A 25,738-nucleotide genomic window follows, 5' to 3' on the forward strand; every position below is an offset into this window, starting at 1 on the left:
CTTGTGTATACGTTGTGTTGTTGTGCGGGTGGAAAGCATGTGTTTCGACGTAAACCGCTTAAAGTGCATTCGCAATAATCTTTTCTAAACATTCTGCTATGAATCAACATCCACCCTTCGTGTTCAATTCGCACGCGACTCATGTCTAATTTTTAACTTTCGCGTAATAATAACCACCCCTTTAGAATGTGCTAATTCGCTAATAGTGTTTTTTGTGCAACCCGCCGCTCGAGTGCAGTGAGACTTTTAATACAAATCGTTCAAATACTGCAATCACAGTGGATATGTACGCGTACGCCGGGGGTGGTCCGCCTCATTATACGGCCCCCCCAACATACCTACAGCCACCACCTCCGCCTCCACATCATCAAATACCTCCGATGCCGATTCCGCAAGAAACACCACCGACCGTCGCACATTATTCGAAACGTCGAAGGTAACTTACTACCCTTATAATATGAATGGCACAGCGTGAGTTCGACACAATAGGGTGGAATTTACTAAAATAGACAAGCATTCTTTCGTATTTTTAGAAGAATTCTGCAATTGCCCCATTTACGTTTCCATTGGGTCATTAGTCATTTATGACAAGCCCAATTTCGCGCGAATGGATTTTTAAATTTGGCCCCCTGTTGTTGGTGCGTGATACAAATTGCGCCCTCTAGAAGGGGTAGTTTTTCAAATTAGGCCCAAAAATGTCACCTAACAAATGTTGTCGGCGTTCGAAATAAAAATTGCTACAACTCGACTCTCTTGGTCAATTTTGCGTAATTTTTAATAGGTACTTTGAGCAGTGTATCGTAACTTACTATGTCGATTGTCATTGCCCATTTCAGCCCTGTAAGTAAACTTGTACTTGTAATAAAATGATACCAAGTGTAACACATTAGGGGGCAGTCTCGTTAAGGTTCTTACTTGAAGTTGTAACATACTAACATGGCACCACTAGATAAAAAATTAAAATTTTAATAGAGTTTCTATAGTTTCTATCATTTTACGTTGCAGTAAAATAAGCACAAAAAAGGGTACAAAAATTAGGGTGCTAACTTCACAAAATCAGCAACAACTAATGAAGTGTCACCCCTACAACATTTTGTCGTTCTAGGTATTTTCAAAAAATGCTCTCTACTCCCAAACGGAGACTGCTAATAATTATGTCGTCCAAAACACACAAAAAATAAATTAAAAAAGTATTTAGGTATACGAGAAATGAATTATAGAACGTTGTTAATCATGCTTTTATTATTATTATATGGCTATTAAGTATTATTCATTGAGTTCCAGTGTTGCTACCCAGTTATAAATTATAAAAAATGTTGCATCCCCTTCCGGATTTTGAACTATTTGAACTGTACAGTGACAGTTTGGACCTCTAGCAATTATTTTAATTTTCATTTGTGTAACTGCTTAAATGTTTTTCAAAAAATCTATTTACGAAACGTTGCAATTTATTTATGCACGGAATTCGACCCAATGAAGTTCTTTTGGTTTCGCGCGTGTTAATATGTGTTGAATAATCATCCACATAAGTTACGTTGTCACCAAACCTGTTTTCGATGCTTTAAACTGGATGCCATCATTTTGATGGATCTATAAAGTGGATACATAACTGTCACAATAAACCACAAAGCATGATTGATTGAACATTAACGTCTTGCTTTATTTATTCTTACGTATACAAAAAGTGAAACATTTTTTGTCATTCTGCTGATTAGAGTTTTTTTATAAATTCCGGAATTGGGAAACGCTGTTAAAATTGCCATTAATGATTTAAAATGTTTAAAACGAACTATTATATAGTTTGTAATTTTGAAAAAAACGTCAATTTAGATAGCGTGCTCCAAACTCCCCATATTATATACGAAGATTGGATTTCCCAGTATTTCTCTTCTTCTTCCTTGTTTTAGTTGTTTCGCATGTTACTTCATCCATCTGCATCGGTTTCAAGGCTGTCACTCCACCTCTTTCTGGAGCGACATACGTTTCTGTGCCCTTTTGGTGATTATCACGCGCAATTCGTACAATTTTTCTATCCTCCATCTTGTTGACATGTTCATTCAATTCTTTCTTTTCTGCACCCAACCGTTACTGTCTTCTACGTTACATGGGAGTCTTACATTTTCGCTTCTCTCTCTGTCCAGCAGCGTTTTCCTCGCTTTACTACGCAAGAAAAAGATGGCTCGATAATTCTGGCTCTAGTGCCCCTAGCACTCTCATGGTAACCCGAGTGGTAACCTTTAAGAGAGGGTAATCGAGCTTTGTGTGCTGGGGCATATTCCACACCCTCCTAGGCCCCTCGGTACTACGTTCTCCCACAAAAGTGTCCAGCCTTCAAGACTCATGATAGTTTGTGAGAAAAGACAGTGGAATCTTCCTTTCTTGAGAAGTACTCCATACTACAAAGAATCGTGGTTCTAAGTTTGTTGGTCTTTTCTCGAAAAGTGGTAACTAAACATTGTTGGGGTTGGTCACGAGGGAAAGTCTTTTCCCTCATATAGGAAATTTCGAGGAAATAGCTGGGAAAAATGTAAGAACTGGACGAAATTAGAGAAAAATTTTGAGGATTAGGAAATTTGGGTGACATGGGAGGAAATTTCAAAGGAAGGGGAAATATTAGAAAATGTTGAGGAAATTTAGAGGAAATGTTATGGAAATAAAAGGTTTCTATAGGGAGTAAAGTTAATTACTCATTTCACGTTCATTCGGAAAAATTTTGTGTAAATTTGGGTAAATTTAAGGCAATGCTAAAAATGTTGGCAAAATTAAGGGAGTTGGTGGCAATTTTTAGGCAATGAAGGAAATCTTTGTCCGAGTCTTTGTCCCTTAGAATAAGTCGTGACCAACTCCTGGTGATTACCCAGTAAATGATGGCTCGATAATACTTGCTGTGCAGTGCCCCTAGCGCTTTCTCATGGTACCCTTTGAGAAAGGACAATCGAATCTTCGTGTGGTTCGTGTCCATACTGCCTAGATTCCCCGGTACTTTCACGATAGTTTGTGGAGAAGGACAGTTGAATCTTCTCTTTCTGAGGCGTATTCCATACTCCAAAAAATCGTGGATCTGAGTGGAAACATTAAACATTGTTGGGAAAGAATATAGATCTGGGGAGTACTCTTACGAAGATTGATTTACCCGGTAAAAGAGATGGTTCCATAATTCTCGCTGTAGTACCCTTAGGATTTTCATGGTCATCTTTGGGAAGAGATAATCCGAGGGCGGGGGAGCATCATTTGTGTGGTAACACTATACCTTGTTGGGGAAGAATGTAGACCATAGTGTATACGAAGATTCGATTACCCAGTAAAGAATGCATACGAGGATGCATAACTACAAATCCAAGGGGTGGGTTATGACTTATTTTAGAGGAGACAAATTTTCCCAAATTTACAGAAATCTTCTGCGAATTAACGTGACCTGAGTAACTTCCTTATTCCTTATTATTTCCCTTTCCCTAGAATTTCCTAATTCTTGTAAAATTTCCTCCTATGTCCCCAAAATTTCCTAATATTTCCCCAGAATTCCCACTAATTTCGTCCATTTCCTATGTATATCTTAGCTATTTGCTCGAAATGTCCTATATGAGAGACAAAAATTTCCCTCGGGGGGTTGGTTACGACTTACTTTAGGGGACAAACATTTCCTTCATTGCCTAAAATTTCCCTCGTGATCAACCCCTCGTACGGCACTCGAGGTGGTGTTGCCTTTTTCGTATAAACAATTAGGAATTGTGCGGAATCCGCGGTAACTCTGCCCATAAAACCAATTGCACAAATTGCAGAGCCGTCGGCAATGCGAATTACAACGAAGGACCTTGGGCGAGTTAAATTTTTGATTAAGCTGCTAAATGTTAGAGGGATGGGCATTACTTTCAATTTCATTGTTAGAAGTATTACAATTATTACATCATGAAATGAATTAGTTTATATCCGTAGCTTATTATTACCCAACTTCTTAAACGTGATTTCATTCCGGTACGTATTTTCAAATTAGAAAAACGACCGATTGTTTCCGGTGCGATCGCGGTATAACGGCGATTCGAAAGTGGCGGCGCGTAATTGCGATTTTTTTCGCGTGCTGAAAAACGTGCGACATTCGCAACGCGTCTTTAAATATAGTAAACAAAAACAGAAACGGATTAAGTTGTCATTAGATTTTGCATGTTGTATAATTACCGGTCGGGCTTTATTGCATTTCTGAATTAACGTACACACAAGTTCAGCGTGTTATTAATTCTTGGTCAGGAACAGGTTGTAAAATGGTCATAAATATAAAAAATGTTTACGTAAAATAAAAGTAGTTACTTAATGCGTTGCATAATAAAATAATATGTTACATTTTTAGTACCCGTTTCGAACTACCCGATAGACTAAACATCCCCTCCTAAATTAAGCGCCTCAACAATTTGATTATCTGTCCAAACTAGCGATTGAGAATTAAATTAGAGTTGTTTTTGGAAAAACTGTCGAGTAACGGCGCTTGATCAACATACGGTTAGACAACATGGGACGAAAGTAAAAGAAGAGAATGAGAATTTTAGACACCATGAGATAGAGTCTTTGCAGCAGGACTGAAGAAAATCCATTTAAGATTCCTTCAGGCAAGGTAAACGACGAAGAGTGAAGCAGATGTGGAACGTGAATGTGAAATTTGAAACAGGATGATACTTGGATTTGGGTTTGACTCCGTGGCTTTTAGGCGAAACCCCATAAATGGCTATACGTGTCTATAGGTGATCTATGAGAAAAGTTCTTTCGTGCACAGACAGACAAACATACGAATGATATGAATGAAAACCCTCTTAATTTTGGAAAAAAACTGTCATATTTTGTAGGACTATTTATGAGTAAAATCGTACCGTGCACAGAGAGGCAAACATATTTTTTGTGAATTTTTTAGATTTTAGAATTTTTAGGTCCGATAACTTTTGCCTGGCCCCGTATAGTCGCTCTGAAAACAGCAGATTATTTAACAATCATAAAGAAACTTTTGTATTTTTCTCTTCTAAGTAGGTAAACGAATTTAAGGTTATTCTGAAATTGGCATTTTTATATTTTCCCGCGTATCATATGGATTTCGATAGGATTTGGCGTATTTTTGACTGGTTCTCTTTCTTAATTGGAAAAAAAAGCTATTTTACATTTTATAATTGGCCAACACGAGGTGTTCTATAGCGAAAATTCGATATAGAAGATTTTATCGTGCACAGATAGACAGACATACGAAGAAAATTCGGTAGGTATAAACGCACTTTCTAATTGAATGGACTGCTCACAAAATTCGCATAAGAATTTAAATACAAAAATGGATAGTGTTTGAAGCTCGGTTTGAAGCATTGGTTTGAAGGTAGTCTTATTTCCTACTTCGTTGTGTGTTAAACCGATTTCATGAGGGAAATTTTATGATCCGCCCCATACAGTTTTTCGACTTCCGATTTTTAAAATTTTTCATCATTTCATTCGTTCATTCATTCTGTTTTTTGGTGCCATTTTTGTACCCTAATGTGTCCAAAATTAGATTCCAATCGAAATTACGATTATTTAAAAAACCACAAAGCATAATAATCCTTGCGTTATGCGCCTTGGTCAGTATCTTAGACCAAAACTGTTTTTGATTTGTTCTCGGAAAATAAGGCGTTTCCAAAATTGGTTCTTTCAGATTATTATTAAATTTTTTAATGCGGAATGTTGGATGCGATGCTCATGTTGGTGGTGGATACCAAATAAGATATGCAAAATTTTGTACGTAAGAAGGCCTTTTCTGTTCCGCTACGTTATATTTTTAACTTCCTATTTGGACGTCATTCGCGGTGGAAAAATTGTCGCGGTTTTCCATTCTCGATTATTAGAGGCGTTTTCTCCATTACACATTGGTCGATTGAAATCAATGGGCTGGCCTTTATTACTAAACTCAATGTGCTAATATAACAATACTAAATCTTGTTGGTGATTGAGCATTTTTTAATAGGGAATTTATGGACGCCTTTATTATACCAATTATCACTTATATGGTAATTCATTGAATATAATTATTAAGTAATAATTACTTATTATAATTAAGTAGGTAACATTAAAATTTAATCTCGTGACGCAAGTCGAAATTATTGAAAACGAAGACAGTGTGACTATTAAGTCACGATTATTAGCCACGTTTTCGTGTTTGGTGTCGAATTAAAAAAATTACGCCGCTTTGATTTTTACTATATCCTCTTTGTGTTTTTTTGAGGTTCATTCAGTAATCCACACGATCGTGACCATCGATCTCTGACAAGTTCTCATGTTGACCTAGTACCAAAACTGCGCAAATATTAACTTGCTAATTTTCACATTCATCCGCATGTTGATTTTTGTAACTTAAAAATTTGAATTATTTAAACTTAATTATAATGCATCGTACTGCCTTTTTTTATTTAGAAGAAAACGAAAGGGCAGTGCGAAAGAACCATCATAACGAATCTCGTTTTTAATCTTGAAACTCGTCTCTACGCCGAAAGGTTAACCACTAGACAACAAATTTTTGGGGGGATTTCGGCGTGAGATTTTGCAGAATTTCGGGGAATTGGGGGGAATCCAGAGTCCAATGAAAATCGGGATTCTAGATTATAGATAATCGATCCTAAAGTCTTTTCGATAAATGTGAAAAATGGAACCTTTCATCGAGCATTTCGTCACCCCTGCCAGAAACAGGAGCACCAATAATAACTTGAAGGTATATTTTAATTGTGAAAAACATGCGTTATTACTGCGTGTCCCACAATTTTTAGACCACTTATTTTAACGATGCCATTTATACAGCAAAATTTATACCCTTTCGCCATTTACTTACTGTATACGCCTCTTAGAATCTGTTTGCAGGTTTGAAGCTTTAGTGTCGCTTGTATTCAAAAATTGTGCCTATAATTTGATACGATTGCACTCTGTCCTTCTAACTTTCTTATTCGTGGAGCGACGGTAAGTTGAGTATCGAGCTGTTGGAAATGAACGATATGGTGGTATCATCGTCTTGGTCGAGGTTTGAAGACCCAATTTTATTAGCGAAGCAGTCAAACGCCCTTGCTCCTTGGAGAGGTGCGTAATTGTTATAGTATACCTAGTATTCATTTTGGGTAAGTGATTACATAAAAGCATCGTTGGAGTAAGGTAATTTCCTTTTCAAAAGGTAATACGAACGAATACGAAGCATTGAATTATTAACGAGCGCTTGGCGAGTTTATAATTTTGCGGTGTCTGTCCGTCCGTTCGTTAGCACGATAACTCATAAACGAATGGACCGATTACGATCAAATTTTGCAGGTGGATTCTTTATCAAATTTTTGGATCGGAGTTCGTGAATTGGCAATGTAGACCAAAAAATAAAGTAGGCCCTTTTGACATCTCCGTTAGTTATGAACCGAATTGCATTGAATGTGCGCATTGCTTTAGTCATATGAAACACAATTCCAAAAGTTGGGCCTAATCGATCAGCATTCACAGTGCCCTTTGCGCATCTCGACCATTTACAGACCGAATTGCAAACATTCTTATTTATGAAGGTATTTAAATGAAATTTGATACATAGCCACTTTCAATAAAAGCAAATGTAGCGCCACTTTCCAAATTTGTGGGACTTTCTTATTTATGGAAGCAATTAATTGAAATTTAATACATATACACTTTAAATAAAAGCAAAACAAACATCAGGTTTAAAATCTGATTTTGTACATGCTATAGCCATACCCAGGAGCTCGTTTGCTATATTTGTTTAATTTATTAAAATCATCGAGACTCATCTGATTCTTGAAATTTCTGAGATCCTTGAGCCATTTCGACCCTTGAAATACTTCAAATTCTTGAAATCGTTGAAATTCTTTAGATCTTCTGATTCGTAAGCTGATTAACTGCCTTGTGACCATCATGGACGGTTTAGTTAGAGATACTCATTGCGAGTTTTGAGGTTCTTGTGATTTAATATATCGATTATTATTGTTTTATTATTGAGAAGTTTCAAATCTATGAGATCATTGAATTCATTGAGATAGCTCATCAAAAAAGTAATAAAGTTCCAGCACCAGAGAGTTGTATATTTAGTGTAAAATTTGCAAGAACTATTCAGCCATAAATATATACACAAAGTGCAAACGATGTAGCAAACCACCCCAACCCCAAATTTTCCAACCTTGCATTGAAATTGTCAACCGAGGTGTCAACAATAATGTTCGTTGTGCGGGTTTTAATAAAAATTGATTTTTGATATCGAAACACAAAATCTAAAGACGATTCCTGAATTCTACTTTGACCCTCGACAACATTCTTAAAAGGAAATCCACCCCAACCCCTAATTTTCAAACTTTGCGCGCGTTCTAATAAAAATTGATTGTTGATATTGATACACAACATTCACACAAAAACTAAAGACGTAGACGACGAGGTAGACGATCACCGAGACGATCCCTTAATCTAGTCTACTTACTCGATAACAGTCATAAAACGTATCCCATCCCAACCCCTGATTTATCCACTTTGCATTGAATGTGTCAACAGTTATAACGTTGCGCGGGTTCTATAATGAAAATTGATTTTTGATTTTGAAACACAAAATTCACACAAATACTAACGACGATCCCTTAATCTAGTCTACTTTGGCCTTCCACAACATTAATAAAATCTAATTCACTCCACCCCTAATTTATCAACTTTGCCTTGAAAGTGTCAACGTAAACCATAAAAATTGATGTTTGATATTGAAACACAAAAACTAAAGACGATCCCGTAATCTAGTTTTCTTTGACCCCCGATAACAATTATAAATCGCAATCCACCCCAACCCCTAATTTCCTAATTTTGCATTGAAGGTGTCAACATTGACGTTGCGCGGGTTTAAATAAAAATTGAATTTTGATATTGAACATAAAATCTAAAGACGATTCCTTAATTCTACTTTGCCCCTCGATAACGTTCATAAAACGTAATCTGGCCCAACCCCTAATTTCGCAACTACCTATATGCATTGAAAGTGTCAACATTTACGTTGCGCGGGTTCTAATAAACACTGATTTTCGATATTGCAACACAAAAAATATTCGACTTTTAGCCTCGACAACATTCATAAAACGTAATCCACCCCAACCCCTAATTTACCAACTTTACATTGAAAATGTCAAGATTTACGATGCGTGGGTTGTAATAAGAATCTATTTTTGATATTGAAAGAGAAAATTTACACAAACTAAATACCTTTAATCTACCCTACTTTGACGCTTGACAACCGTCATAAACATAATCCCGAGCATAATCCACTTCAACCCCTAATTTTTTAACTTTGCCTTGAAAGTGTTAACATTTACGTTGCGGGTTGATTTTTGAGCGAAGCGTGGAAGTCGAACTCTCTCATTACAGCCCTCTTTTATTGCAGAAGAAGACATCTTGAGAACCAAAGGCCCCATTAGGTTCAATGGATGCTGCCCGCTGTTCTTGTTAAAGACATCATTTGAATATGTTAACACATGCACGAGTTAAGCCACCCTGATGATCAAAACTTCCAAAGCGGTGACATTATATTTGATATGGTATTGGCTATGCACAGTTTCAATTTCATGAAATTCGATTCATAAATCACGGAGAGGCCCAATGGTGTGTGTTTTTCAATGGTACAGACCATTCCCAGTTTGAATTTCGTGCAAATCGGTTCATAAAATAATGACCGAGATGCCAAAAGGGCGCTGTGCTTCTTGAATCGATTAGACTCAACTTTTGACATTGCGTATTATACAGCTATAGCCATGCCCATTTTGAATTTCATGCAATTTGGTTCATCACTAACGGAGATGTTAAAAGGGTCTTCCTTATTTTTTTGCTTACATTGTCAATTCACGAACTACGATCTACAAATTTGATACTGCAAAATTTCATCGCCCGTCCTTCTATTTTAAATCGATGGACATGAAGCTCTCCAGCGAGCGATCGATCGATCGATTGGGAGAAGCAAAAATGCATAAATACGATCCCCTAATCTAGTCTACTTTAACGCTCGATAATAATTATAAAACGTAATCCACCCCAACCTCTAATTTACTAACATTCCCTCATATTGGATATAGGAAATTGTAAGAAATTTTGATGAAATTTCCAAGACATTCTGAGGAGATCTATAGAGCAAATTTTAAGAAAATCAAAGGTTTCTATTATCTATAGGGAAGTAACCTTACTCATTTCACGTTAATTGGGAGGAAAGTTGTGTAAATTTGGGGAAATTTAAGGCAGTGCTAGAAATGGTGGCAATTTTTAGACAACGAAGGAAATCTTTATCGCCTAAAATGAGCCGGGAGTCGGGATCAACCCCTCATCTCCACAGTCTATTTCTGATACCTATTGAGAGACAAAGTACACAAATACTAAAGACAGTACTCCACCGTAATCCGCGACAACAATCACAAAGCGTAATCCACCCCAACCCCTAATTTACCAACTTTGTCTTGAAAGTGTCAACATTTCCAACAATTCGTAATAATAATCCATTTTTGACTTCAAGAGACACAATTTGAACAAAAACCTAAAACGATAAAACGATAATCTACTACCCTAAATAAACTCTCGACAAACATAAAATGTAACCCACCCACCCCTAGTTTACCAAATTGTCCACATTTGCTTTGCTTGATTTCTACAAAACGTAGTTAATTTTTGATCTTGAAAGACTAAATCAACCCCGAGATCTACCCATATACTTAAACCTTTGAGGACTAACATAAAACTGAACCCACCCCAATCTACCAGATTTGTCTTTAAAGTGCAGACAATATTTGCTTTGCGCGATTTCTAAGATGATTTTGTATATTAAGGAACGCATTTGGTTTTTTGTGTCGCTCAATTTGAAAAATCTTTTGTTTTTAACTTGTTTCTGGGTAATATTGTTTGGGGGTGCGGTTGGCTTACTGTCAAACCAACTCGCAACTGTAATAATTCTGGAATTAAATTAAATATTTTATTGTGTTTGTGGAGGTGCCAGCTTTTCTCTCTTATTCAACAATGTAGGAGCAAAAAAATAATGTGGAGCTAATTGTCTGTAAATGAATGTTATGGGATTATTGCTTTTTTCTTGGTAAGATTTTTTGCTGGTCCAGCAGTGCAAGATATAATCGCTGTCGAAGGTGAGGAGTAAATTGCGAAATTAGTAATCCTCTATCGATGCACATTAATCTTGACCCGGATTTTAATCTAAAATCGAATTTTTCTAATGAGCGAAAAATGAACAATAAACACAGATTACATCATCAGCCCATTATAACTTGCAGGTTTACATAATGAATGTCTTAGAATCTATTGATATAATAGTATGACCGTAGACTATAATTAAATAATAAATTTCGTTCGAACGAACCAGTCAAACTTTCGCCAAATTTCATAAGTGATAATTTAGGCACGTTGCGGATTATGGCTTTTTTTGACATTTTTCCCACCAAGGGTCAACGGTAATTTATGGAAATTGTACTTTAACGGCATAACAAACGTATTGTGTACCTTATTGTCATTCAGGATAACATAATCACAACAGCAACACGAATTGAATTCAAAGGATTCTCATCCTCGCTACCTAATAAAGTGCAATGCCTTTTCTTTCTGCTATCAATGCATTCTGCTACTTTCGTTACGTAGCTACATACTCGAGAACGCCATTGTAAATAAATACGATATCTGCCAAACGAAAAATGAAAAACCGCCGCAATGTAAACGGGTCGAGAATGTTTTAGTTAAACAAAACATGTCCACCTTTTTACTACTTCAGGAAATGAGATAGAACATGTAAATAAAGCAATAAAAGACAAAACGCATCACGCATAAACATTTTTATCAAATCACAAAAATCTCACTCAGGTAACCCAAACGCTTATAAAATTTTGATCGTTTCTTATACCTATATTTTGCTTTTCTATTTACCATATTCCTTCTTTATTGTTTTGTTAAGGTACCATTAGCACACTAATGAAATTTTTAGTTTAAAGGTTCATTTTTTCGCGAATGTTCCAGGTATGAATCTTTTTGGAACGTATTCCGGCAAGTGGTATAAATGGGGCAAAAGACCAAAGGTCGAATTTTCCGAGGCGGAATACTTGGCCCAGGCGAATTCACCGCTCAAGAAAAAGGCGATTTTCCGTGAACGAAATTTTTCGTTAGGGGCCAACTTTGGTATAATGAAAGGCTCGAATTGTTCGTGAGCAGACAACAAGCATTCATAGCCAATTTACGTAGATGAATTTTGCGTATGAGAGGCGAATTTTCTGATAGCAAATATTACGGGGTTTATTTTTCAAGGAGTTGATCGAGTTATTGCTCTCAACACCTCAGTCGAGGTCTCTGTTATTTGGTAGCACACTTTTCCAATAGTATGCCTTTCCAGTTAAGAGAAACGGTCAAGTTATTTAGATGTTTAAGGCATATTAATAGAAATCGCAATATTTGATATAATTGGTGTCCAGCCCCTATTTTGACTTTATAGTCATTTCCACTACGTTCACTGAAGATTTAATATCAATCCAATCGCAATATTTGATTTACCTACTTGATGTCCAAATACCCCTAATAGTGGAGCGAAATCCACTCGCTAGCTCGCTTATTTCGCGAGATGATCGACAATGGCGTAGAACCAGGTGAAATGTATATCAATCGATAGGTCTCATTGATAGCTATCACATACTAAAATTACAACTGTTTTGAGTAGGTCAGAACTTTTTTATTAGCGAAAAACGAAAAAAAAATTGCAAAAGTGAAATCATGTTTTTTCATAGAAAACTCACAATTTCTCCGGTTCTGTAAGACATAACTATCAATTTTTTTTTAATTACTCTCAAGAACTGAGCGAATGAACATATACCGCTCCCAGTCAAATCGAATGAATAGATTGTTGCTAAATTTGTTGCAAAGTGTAAAATTAGTGCATTGAAAACTTCAGCATGCGGGGAGCTATACGAAAAAACACGTTTTATCACAGTTTAAAACTGCTAATATGTTGCTAAAGGACCAGAAAAATTTATTTAAAAAAAATTACAAAGATCGGTTGCAAAATATTGACGCTATAGAATCTCAAAGATAGCAAACTGCACGAGGCCGGCGGGCGTGCCCAGCGCTTGATCTAGGTTGCATCGCGCGCTTTTCCGTTTGGTAATGCATAAACACCTTGTTTCTCGTATACAAACAGTTACCTAGCGATTTGATTTGTGATATACGAATAAATAGTCCAACAATTAAGTTCCAAATTAGAGACAGTGAAACCGTTAAGTGGCAGTAAGTATTTCCAGATATTTCCCTCTGGAAGTTATGGTTAATTTATAAAATACGAAATATAAATCTACCCGACTTAACATACTACAAACAAATTACACTTAGTCTCTATAAAGACAATCTAACAAAGAAACAAAAATTACAACCCTCACAATAGACGGATTATTACTTCAAAGTTGGTTTTCTTCAAAAATTGTTATTTTTTTAAACAGATAAGGTTTCTCTTCTATATTTATGCGCTTAAAGGGTGGGTTGTGGTCCTTGTGAACAAAGTCAAACAGGAAAACAAAAATATTCCATGCACTATACAGATTACAGTACTCAAATAGACGAATCGTTATGTAAAATTAGGTCTTTATAAAAAAATTGTCATTTATGAAACGGAGGGAGACTATACTTTTATGTGCACTTAAAATGTGGCTTGTAAATCCTGTAAACAATATTTTTTGCATAGTTATCAAATTACCGGACTTTTGGTTAACGAAAAATCCGAGGAAAAATCGTATGGAAAGTGGTACCTACTTTTTTCACGATTTTTATTATGCGTTTCCATGGAGTTTAGCTCTGTCTATGAACAGTAGTCAGTAGCATCCATTTTTGAGTGACAGTAAATCGCGAATGTCAATGATATTTAATTATGGGTTATTAAGGATCACTATGGAAAAAAATCTCGTGTACAACACGTGTTGAAAGTGTCTTTTTTTAATGAATTTGCATGATTAACTCGGGCTTCGCCCTCATTAATCAAAGTGCAAATTCATTAAAAAACAGTATCACTTTCAAAACTAGTTGTACAAATAACTATTTTGAAGTACTTGCCACAAAAATTACAGCACTCACAGATTTTTATGTGAAAGTTGGTTTTCTTAAAAAAATTGTAATTTTTTAACATGGAAGGTTTTACCTTTATGTACATTTAAAGGGTAGCATGTGGACTTTCTGAATAAAATCATATAAGTTACACAATAGTATATTGAAAGACAAGTGTTACAATGCGACCTATTGTAATACGACTATCTTGTGGCACGAGTGGCGACGCGAAGCGTAGCCACGAGTGTCCGCAAGATAGGAGTATTACAATAAAGCATTGTAACACGCGTTTTTCATACTATTTTTTCTATTTCGGTGCTTTAATTTAATTAAAAAAATCATTATCAGAAACTATAGGGAACATTAGAACTAACATGTTTTATGTTGGGAACACTTTTTATGCCGTTAAGTTTTAGGTTGGCAGCGTAGTAAGACTGACATTTTGAAGTTCAAACATGGAAGTACCCAACGAAGTACCTACTTGTACTAACTAGTAACTGCCAACTTAAGAGATGAGTTACCAAAGAAAACGACTATAATCACTGTCTTTGTACAACTGTTTTAGGCCGAAAACAGTTGTACAAAATCATCATTGTGACACCGAAATAGAAAAAAATATTTGAACTAATACCATGAAAATCACAATACACATAAAGTGTTGATAGTTTACCGACCTTGAACATCTTGAAAAGTATTTGCTTACAAAAATAAAACAGAACAATAAACAATTATTTGTATATTAACAATTTTACAGAAATTTACAGTTATTTGGGATAAAAATCTGGTTGTACTTCTTTTTTTAAGCCCCACCTAGAAAAATACTTGTCTTGTTCCTGGTTACGGGCAGGAGTCGATGGGGTCTGTTTGTGAACATGGTAACTGGCAAACACTTGGATCGATTCGCTTCAAACTTATCACACATGTAACAATCCTATTGAAAAGGCTAACTGGGTGTTATCCGACCCGAATGGGTACGGCCACAGCTACGCCACTGGTATTATGCCTTAGAGGGAACTCTGCTTTCTAGTGATAGCTTCTTCTCCGGGCGTTCATTGGCTTCCGATGTTCCTATCCTTGGTCTCGTTCCCTTCCCTGTTTTCCCTCGTGTTAGGCCCTTTTTATTGTCTGTCCCCTTTTCCTCCCCCCCCCCCTTGGCTTCTTCCTCCACCTCCAGTATTCTTCTGTTTCTTTCTTCTATGATGTGTGTTTTTGCTCTTCTCTTCCCATCTTCCCATGATAATCCCCGAGACCTCTACCGTTTGATTTATGGTGGTGCTCCATGTGTGGCAGAGTCGGCGTACCTTCCATTCCGAGTCACACAGAATCTTGGCAGCCCGCATGACATTGTCTTTATTCCTCTTGTTGGTATGTCCAGTATCTAATCTGTCTCATCTTCAGTCTCCTGGTAATCGTCTTTCCCTCTAGTAGTTCTCTTCTATGCTTTCTTGTGAGGTTGCTATTTTCTTCAGTATCCTGAGTGCCTGCCACTCTGTCCTCCTCAATGTTCGTCTGTTGCTTCTTGTTAGCGCTGAAGTGCTAATTCCGTATAAGATTGTCGGTGCTATGATCGTGTTGTAAATCATCATTTTCAATCTGTCCGGTATTTTCTTCTCTCGTAAGAAGTTCCAGATTCCGTGTGTGATTCTGAATGCGTTGGTTATTCTGCCTTGCACTGCGTTGTGCCTTAGTTAGTCTTTCTATTTTCATCTTGATTTGGGCCATGGATATACTCTTGCTTTTCCTTCAAATTTCTCCACCTCAATGCCTCGGTGCTTCTTGATTACGATTTCCGTAACTCTGCTGGTTCTCTCCTTCCCTCCACCTATCCGTGTACGTCTCCTACCAATTGTGGGTAGAAATCTTCCAGGTTTTCTCTAATGTATGCGTTGATTTCTTTTTTAATCCTTTGGTTAATTTCCTGTGAGGCTCTGATATCACTGGCAATCCCCCCGTTGGTGCGCAATCGCTCCAAACAGGCAGTCCCCGTCCTTATTTTATACTGATGCATCCTAGGATGTATTCTTTTGATCGCACTTCTATTTGATCGCTGATCATTAAGGTCTTAATTCTGGTTTGGGTGGTGGGTGCTGTTTGTTGATCGCTAAAAGAGATATCTAGGAGAGATAATTTAGTTATGTTAGTTGTTATGTCACTGAGACGCGCCCCTTCAGTGTATCTTTGGCCACTCCGTATATTCTATTGTGTGAGACTCTAAACTAAAGGTACTAACGAGAGTAAAAAAGTGTAAAAAAAACAGGAAAAAAAGCCGCTTAAATTTGGTAAGAAAGGTTTCCTTTTTTGTCAATCATGCCTATTAGACCGAAATTTGAGAGCTTAAATATTGTAATTTATGGCAATAGTTTCTTTATATGTCTCCCATTGACAAGTTTATATTTACTTTCCCAAGGGTCAATTTGTTCCACCCCGCTTCGAAGTAGGTATATTCAATGTAGCTCCCAGTGACTTGCGCCTCTCTATTCTATCTTTTCTCTTTTGTTCAATTTAAAATTAAATTTAGCCTTAATTCTAAGTAAGTAAGTGAGTAAGTAAGCAAGCAAGCACTTATCTTAACTTTACGTCCTATTTTGTCTTGTTGATTGGAGGTTCCTGCCCTGTCTTCTCACGATTTAATTATTCCCGCGCGTTATGAATTTTGAGATTAAACTAAAAACTGTAAAAATTCGTAAAATCTCAACCACTGAACCGATTTCGATGAAATAAGCACTAAACAATTACAAATTTTTGTGCGCTCCCGACTACACGAGACAGTATATTTTTAAACATATACAAACACAAAAAATTTAGCAACAATCTATTCATTCGATTTGACTGGGAGTGGTATATGTTCATTCGCTCAGTTCTTGAGAGTAATTTAAAAAAAATGAAACAGTTATGTCTTACAGAACCGGAGAAATTGTGAGTTTTCTATGAAAAAACATGATTTCACTTTTGCAATTTTTTTTTCGTTTTTCGCTAATAAAAAAGTTCTGACCTACTCAAAACAGTTGTAATTTTAGTATGTAATGGCTATCAATGAGACCTATCGATTGATATACATTTCACCTGGTTCTACGCCATTGTCGGTCATGGTGATAATTTTGCTGCGAATTTACTCCACTATAAGTAGGATTCATACCATTCATATGTACCTACCTATATTTTTGCGTAATTATTACTGTTTCGTTATTGCTAACTTCACACGAGTGATTTCGGCACTGGTACCGGGCACTCTGGGATAATGCCTGAGTTGCCTTTAAAAATCTTGAAATTGTCTGTCTGTCCATTTCCGTTAGCGCGAATTGTTCAAACTAAAGAGAATAATGCACAAGTGGTCGACGGCACAAATCATCCGTTTCGTCTCAAACATAAAAGGATAGATTGCGAATGTCGATACGATCAAAATTTCCCCTTAAACTATCGACAGCGCTTTGAGAATCAATTTGAAAGTGACAGTTCATTTAAAAAATTTTCGACACCCAACAATGCCATTATTAATGGGTCCCTCTCTTTTTGTACTTCGCTGACAGACGGAGAGTTGTGACATTAAATGGATAAATGTATTATAATGTAAATAGAAATGATTCCTTTGTTCCTTTGTTTAATGTGTATCAGATGCCGGTCGTGGGTTACAACGGTAAAATATTGTCCTCTTTTAATTTAGGGTTAAAGGTGCTTAGATTTTATAATAAAAGGCCGAGCGAGTCCGCTATACAATTAACAACTTTCGCGCGGCTCGCCGTGGATTAATTATTGATTGTTACTTCGCCATTTCTAGCGGTTTTGATCTAGATGAGGAGGTTCTGGCAGTGGACCGTGGCCTTTTCCCGTCTTTAAATATTTTCGTTTGGTTTCCTAACCGTTTTTGTCGAGTAATGCTGACTGTGAAGTTCAGGTGCTCTTTATGTGCAATAATTTAGGTTAATAAAACAACCAATTGTTAGGAAATCTTCATAATAAGCACGGAGCGTATAATAACATTATCAATATTATCTCAAATAGGAAATAAAACAACAATTTAAATGAGTTACTTGCATAAATGTTTTAATCCAGTTGTTATTGTATTATTTTAATTTCCCTCTAATAGCACTTGTTACGCATGTGAAGGCAATGATACCAATTTTGTTTTTGTTTTCAAGGCATTGATGTTATATAGTACCACAGATTTAAATATACTATTTAAATCTGTGATAGTACTTTCCATCACTCAATGGTTCTGTCCTCGGTTTTGCCCCCCTAAAAAAAGCGCAGGTGTCGCACCCTAATTAATTTGGTTTTTCATTTTTGAAGCCGGAAAATGCATAATACCTTTACAAATAGGAAAATCTTTTTTACCATCAATTTTGGCGATTGTAAGTACGTACACCCTGCAACAGAATATACCATTAGGTATTAACGAGCGACAAAAAACGAGATTTTGTACTTTACTGTAGGGTTCATTTTTTGGAAATAATTTTCAAACTTTGTCGTTTTTCCTAATTGAATGTAATGGGAACGAACAAATCCAATTTAGGGGTTTTTGAACACCAATAAATTGCGATTGATAATTAATTAAAATTAAAATAATTAAATGATTTTTTAGAAATAATAATGTTCAAACTTAGCCGTTTTTTAGGGGGGAGATAGAGAGAGAACCTTAATCGCCATGAAAAATACCTAAGCCCCGTAATACTTCTATGTGAAAATTCGCCTCTGATATAAGATTACGCAGAATTCATCCCCGTAAATGCGTTATGAAAGCTTGCCTCATAACAAAACTCAAGACTAATTCGATCCCTTCATAATAGGAAACTTGTCCTATACGAAAAATTTCGTTCAAGATTCAAAACCAAAAGAAATTGCTCCCAAGAAAACTTACCCTTCATATTGCATTCTCCTAGGTAGACGATTTTTTCTTGAGCAGTAAATTCGTCTGGGCCAAGTATTCCGCCTCGGAAAATTTGCCCTTTGGTCTTTTGCCCCAAGTAGACCTACTCCTTGCCGAACTACGCCCAAAAACGCACTAGAATTATTTGGAGTATTCGCGAAAAAAATGCACGCGGAAAAATTAATCCTCTTCAAAAAACTAGCCGCGATGGAAATGTGAGACTAATTCGTTCTTTTCTGGCTGATCTGTTTTTTATTAAACAAAAATAGACTAGAAAAAATATAACTAAAAGTGAAGTTTCATTAGCTTTTTGTAAAGGGCGTGATTTAATGTCAATGGCAAAATTTGATATAATAGTAGTGCTGTGTTGTTATTGCTAACTTCACAAGAAACCTGCAAAATCTGTTGCCGACAGGTCGAGTTGCACGATGGATCCATTTTTCTCCGTTTGCGGTGTGTAACGCGCTCCTGTTTCATCCTGGTTTCGACGGTCTTCGTAATTATTTTGGACAAATGAACCATGAACATGGTTGGAGAACGGTATAATTTACTTCTTTTTGTAACTATTCAATTTTGTTTTTGAATTGAAAGGCAAAGGTGATTTAACCCTGCTAATAAGGATACCTTTTTTTCGATCATACTTACTTTTTTTTGTTTTAGCAACACTTTCGTCGGGAAATAGTTCAAACGCATTCGTTCTGAATCCATGAAACATCAAAAAGGTGTTTATGGAAGCTTTCCAGTATTCGACAAAAATGTGTTGCCAAAAGCGATCTATCTGCATATGTAAATGAATGAGCGACATTTTTTGGATTGGTTTTCGATTCTGCTTTGCTGAAAAGCTACTATCCGTGTAAAATTTGGTCGCTCTGCGATTCTTAATTTGATTTTTCCTAATAAGAAAAGTTAAGACCTTTATCTTAATAGGTTTTTAATGGTTTGTATTGGATAATGCAGAAGAAGTCTTATTTATAACGCCATTAAGTGGAAACCCGATAGCAGTTATTAGCGAAGTTTAAATATTCCGACTTGTGTAATTCATAGTAAAAATGGTATTTAGTTGGAGGGCTGGAGGCGGCACTATCGCCCGATTTACGGTTTACTAATGAAACCTTTATCAGAGCATCGGGGCACGTAACGCAGATTTAGTGTTGCAACACGAAGCGTCTGTGGGGACGGTGCTAACTCCACAGCAAATACCATGAGCCCTATACAACCTAATAATCGCCGCCTCCCAATTACACACCTGTCCTTTACAACAGTTGTAATTTCGAATTCTGCCCTCTTTGTTATGCAAATTGAATTTTTACCTTCTTCTAATTTGCTCTATCAAAATCCATTACTTTTTTCAATATGTATATGTAAACCATCTTCAAATGGTTCGGTTAAACTCTAAAGGTCCACAGATATGCATGACAAAGCAAACGTTGACCGAAAAAATTACAATGGGATTCATCAAAATTGACGAAGATTTATTTATTAACGCTTTGGATAAATGTAGGCCGTCATTGAGAGTTTCGTGATACACATGTAAATATAAGCACGCGTTGATTAATCGCTGTCATAACAAATAATTGAAATGTTATTACCAATCCACTAACTTTTGATAAACAATTACGAATGTTATTAAACTACATGCCTCGTCACTTACATGCACTTCATCAGAAGGTCGAGTTTTTATGCATTTCCTATACCTACTTTGCCTTGCAGCGGATGAAATAATTGCAAAAAACCTGCGAACTCATTGAAAAAAGTAATGCAAACAATTACTCGGGGACTAGGTGCTCCAGATATCCTGTAGAAAAAGGAGGTTGTTGGTTTCAAAAACAACTTTCATTCCATTTTGAACGTCAATAAAGATCCAGATTCTTTGAAAACTGTCAATAACTCGTCGGAACTTGGGTGTTACGGTTTTATTAAAAAAATTTATTAAACCTGCTTTGTCAATTCAATCCACTGTACACGGAACGTACCTGACCTTGCTCGTAACGCATCTCAAGCTTTCAAAAATAATAGAAATTTTGAAGCAAAAAAACAACGAAAACTTGTATTTAGTGATGTTAACAAAGGGGTGTCGTGGAAATATTGATAATCCTATATAGGGGTGTCATTATGTATATGTAGTATTGTGATATTTTCTCGTAAGCGTAGTGAAAATGTACAATTCCTCCTTAATTAAACTAGTCCCACAACATTCTCTTTACGTCAGTTGGAAAACTACTCCAAACAAAAATGTTTTTTTTTCACGTTACGGGTACCTAAGCACATAATGATTGAATTTATTGCCTTTTATATGCCTTTATTTCAGAAAAACGGCTTTATTGTGTAAATTACTTGCAAAATAATTCAGCGTGATGATCAGTGTAGATTTAATATTATATTCTCAATATTTCATATAATTTAGGTTAAAATGCCCCTACATTGGAATTATGACATATTTTACATTTATGTAAGAAAAAATCGAGGAAAAAAGACTTAAGCTAGTGCACTACTCAAATTTGATTTTTTTTATCCGTTTACTGCCCCGCCCCTCCCCATTGAAACGCAATTCGATTTGCTTATATAGCAAACCTTAGGGCTCCCGACTGTTATCGAACATTCTAGAACAAAATACGTCATTCCTCGGAAAGATTACGTTACATCTGCCTTCGCTCTTTGTCGACGATTATCATGGCGCCTCGATGTCTATCGAGATGTCTGGAATGTTCGCTACAGTATTCACTTAACGTCTCTTACTTGATTCGGAGTGAATGCATTACACCGCATTGTACTTCATGTATTATTTTCCTGACCATTATCGAGTACGGTAAAGTTAAAATTATTAAGAGCAGAAGGTGTTATTATTCGATCGGGTTCGTTAATCTCTCCCCCCTCCCCCCCCACCTCCCCAGGGATTTGGTAGTCATACTGCTATAAACTAATGCGCTACTGATTATAACTTTTGCACCATTATCGTTTTTTGGGGGGGATGAAGTATTTAACATGTTTTTACACTACCCTGTACCTTTCATTGTGCACTTTTCAAAAAATAAAATGCATTATTACGGGCGCTTTTCTGTCCATCCGTCAGTGTAAGGGATGAGATCTTGGCGCAAGAAAGCTCGTTAATGTCTCGTTTACTAGATATAGGTTCCCTACTACTGCAGAAGGTTTTTTCCCTAATCATTTCGGGATGATACCCAAATTTGGCAAACATTTTCAATTATTCACTAATTTCGTCGCGAAAACGGCGACAAATTGGCTTGATGCACAGGAACTAGATTTTGTAGTTTTCTTGTCATACACCCATACCAATTTCATCGGGGAAACTGCAAAACATATGCACATATGCACATGAACTAACTGTTGTGCTCTTCCTCTGTGTATTGCATTAACTCGGAATCAAGCAAGATAAGTTTTAAAGAGACAAAAAAATGCCGCTCAATACAGTATGTACTTTTTTTACAGGCCATATAAAAAAATAAAGTTGATGATTTCTCCGAAACGAAACGATGTATTGTAAAATTTCTCAACGCTGTCTTGTAGAGTTCAAATAGTGGCAATGAGAAGCATTTTTTTTTAATAAATTTTTTTGTATCTGTCCAAATAACACCAGAAAAAAATATAAACAAAATCGCCAAATTTCGATTTTTCTGATATATCTTCGCAAGTAATCTAAATTTTCTGCTTTTCTTTACAGCATGATCATTACTATTTAATTTAATTATCTCAGAAAAAAGACTTACATTTTTAAATGATTTTCAAAAAAATTAGGAGTATGCGTATAAAGAGTTGTAATATATAAATTTAAAATCGGCCGCAATATTTCATATAATTGGTGTCCAAACACCCTTAGTTTGGATTTGTTCGTTTCTACTACGTTCACCGGGGAGTAAACCACAGGTGAAGTTTGGTATAGTCGATCCGTTATTACTATTCCGATATGTAATTAACCCCACTAAATGAGTTAATTAATTTTTTTTACCTCACGTCGTCGATTAAACATAAACAATTCTATTAAACAAACTGCATCGTGTTATTGTTGACGTGCAGAATAAGAAATGAACAAAATACGGTACCCCAACGGTTAAGCGATTCTAGGTCGTATCGCCTACGTCAAAGAATGTTAATTAAGGTGAATTTCGCTTGCATCCAGTTTTGTTTACAGTAATGTTGTTTACGCCTACCTGATGCAATTAAACTGCAGTCCTAAAAATTTGATCGAATCGGATGCTTAATGCCTGAGCCCGATACAAATTCATCCGATTCGATAAAATTTTTAGAACTGCAGTTTAATTGCATCAGGTAGGAGTAATAGTGGGAGCGGCTCGTGATAAATATTGGTATTATTCGGCATTTCGTATTAAAATTGTGCCACTTGGAACACATGTTCCCTAGACCTATTGGAGTGATTTGAGTCGCAGAGCCGGAAGTTCCGTCCCTTAGGATTGAAAATGGCGCCAATTTTTAAAATTTCAGGAAATATATGTTTTTAATGCGATTTTTACGTTTGGGGTGACGTTTACGAGGTTTCCGACGGTGAATATGACAAAAATAATATCCAAAGCTAATCTCTGTGTGGGAAGCATGTTTCATTTATTATATATAGGCCAATTGTATGATATCTTGAACGTCCCACAAGATTCAAAGGTTTTGACCGATTTTCGTAGTTGAGGTGGCGTTTCTGAGATTCTTTTGGGTGAAGATTACCAAAAAAGACCCTTTTTTATGAATTTTTATGTATTTTGAATAAACAGATCGAGGTTAACTAAGTGCAAAACTGAAACTTATTCATTGAATCCTGTTTTTAACTAAAAATTGTTGATTATTGAAACGTATTATTAATTAAGTAAAAAGTCATCAGTCATCAAAGGGAAATGCCTCATCATCGCTCAGATCTCCTGTGCTATAAAAAATATTTAGTTAAAATCATTAAAAATAAAACGTTGATGGGATACAAGTTACGCAAGAAGAGGCGGACGGGCGAATCATCCTCCATGCGAAAGATATGGTGGAGTAACTAACTATATGGTGGAGCATGGAGCCCAGAACATCCTCGTCCAGTGTTGAGATACTGACGTTCTGATGGTCATATATATTTTGTTTCTTTTTCTGAAAGAACTCGAACTGAAAGAAGGATATCTGTCAGGTGTTGGGGCCAAGCGTCGATATATAGCGACCCATTTGATTGTATTAGCACTTGGAGAAGAAAATTCACAAGCCCTACGGGGCTTTCATTGTTACACAGGTTGTGCCACAACGCCCTGCTTCAATTCTATTGGAAACAAGAAGGCGTTTATGACTTGGATGAAACGCCCGGACGTGACACCAGCTTTACTTGAACTCTCCAATTCACAAAGAGGAATAACAGAAAAAAACAATTAAAACTTTGGTAGAATTTACTACCGTTCTCTATGAGCCCGAAGCACAGGAGAAATCCACTACTAATGTGGGAAAATATTGTATTTTGTACCAAACATAAATTACTGCAGTTCCTGTCCCCAATCAAGCAGGTCATGTGTTGTAGGGGCACTGCTTCTATCCTACTGAATGCTCTCCACATCCGCCAACTTGGGGATGGACACGAGGCAAAGTGGGCTGGGAACCAAACTGGACCAAATAGGTGTAAATATGAAAGGAGCTCACAATCCTAGGGAAATGCGGCTGCAAGTGAACTTGTGAGATCATAAGGTGTTCATGCTTGCGAAACAGCCTTCCCTGCACCCTACAGTGTTCTAACTGTCAAGAACACTGCAAAAATCGGAGCCGAGTATATATGTACATTACATAAACATGACTGTCAGAGTTTTATTAATAATGATCTTAACTAAATATTTTTTTAATCTCGACTGCAACAGGAGATCTGAGCGATGATGAGGCATTCTCCTTTGATGACTTATGACTTTTTACTTGTAAATACGTTTCAATAATCAACCATTTTTAGTTAAAAACCGAATTCAATGAATAAGTTTCACCTTTGCACTTAGTTCACCTCGACCTCTTTATTCAAAATACTTAAAAATTCATAAAAAAATAGCTATTTGTGTATTAAGAGTGCAAAATGATTGTCGATTGAAAGGACATTTGCCGCGCTAATCTCTTGAAATCAACAATCAATTTGCGCTCGAATTACACACAAGATTTTTTCTACAATCGAGCAGTTCAAAATTTAAATTTTTCACTCAAATATAAATTATTATTTTAATCTTATGCCCAAATGAAAGATGTCATTTACTGTTGTCATTGGGTACTCTGAGCAATGCATATTTGATTTATAGTTTATAATTTGGAGAGCGAGCGGTTTTTTTTATTTTGTCGCTTATAAGCGACAAATTGACATTCCTCGAAAAATATGACGTTTGCGTTGTCAAATAGGAGCGCAAATGCCTACTTTGGATATCGATTGTAGAAAAAGGTCTTTAATGGGTCTTTTTTGGTCATCTTCACCCAAAAGAATCTCAAAAACGCCACCTCAACCACGAAAATCGGTCAAACTTTCCAAGAAACTTTCGAATCCTGTCGGACGTTAAAGATATCATACAATCATGCTTCCCACACAGAAATTAGCTTCGGATATTGTTTTTGTCGTTTTCACCTCGGAAACCTCGTAAACGTCACCCTAAACGTAAAAATCGCTCTAAAAACAGATATTTCCTGAAATTCGCCTCAATTTTGAAAATTGGCGCCATTTTCAATCCTAAGGGACGGAACTTTCGGCTCTGCGACTCAAATCACTCCAATAGGTCTAGGAAACATGTGTTCCAAGTGGCACAATTTTAATACGAAATGCCGTTTGTTCTCACGGGCCGCGCCCACTATACACAACATTACTGT

At 36.4% G+C, this 25,738-nt stretch overlaps 1 protein-coding gene across 8 annotated transcripts in view; it reads left to right on the forward strand.

Moving 5' to 3' along the window:
• LOC116165486 (aryl hydrocarbon receptor nuclear translocator homolog) overlaps nt 1-25,738 on the forward strand; it is an 88,775-nt gene that overhangs the window by 25,754 nt on the left and 37,283 nt on the right. For 4 of the 8 annotated variants that reach the window (XM_031479962.1, XM_031479961.1, XM_031479960.1 and 1 more), the window contains exon 1: nt 225-436. The exons of the other annotated variants lie outside the window; for them this stretch is intronic. In XM_031479962.1, coding sequence (XP_031335822.1) covers nt 285-436 — 152 coding nt within the window. In that variant the 5' untranslated portion in view covers nt 225-284. Of the gene's footprint in view, nt 1-224; nt 437-25,738 lie in introns of those variants that run through there. 8 annotated transcript variants of the gene reach the window in all.

Source organism: Photinus pyralis, unplaced genomic scaffold, assembly GCF_008802855.1.
Source record: "Photinus pyralis isolate 1611_PpyrPB1 unplaced genomic scaffold, Ppyr1.3 Ppyr1.4_LG3a, whole genome shotgun sequence".
Lineage (NCBI taxonomy): Eukaryota > Metazoa > Arthropoda > Insecta > Coleoptera > Lampyridae > Photinus > Photinus pyralis.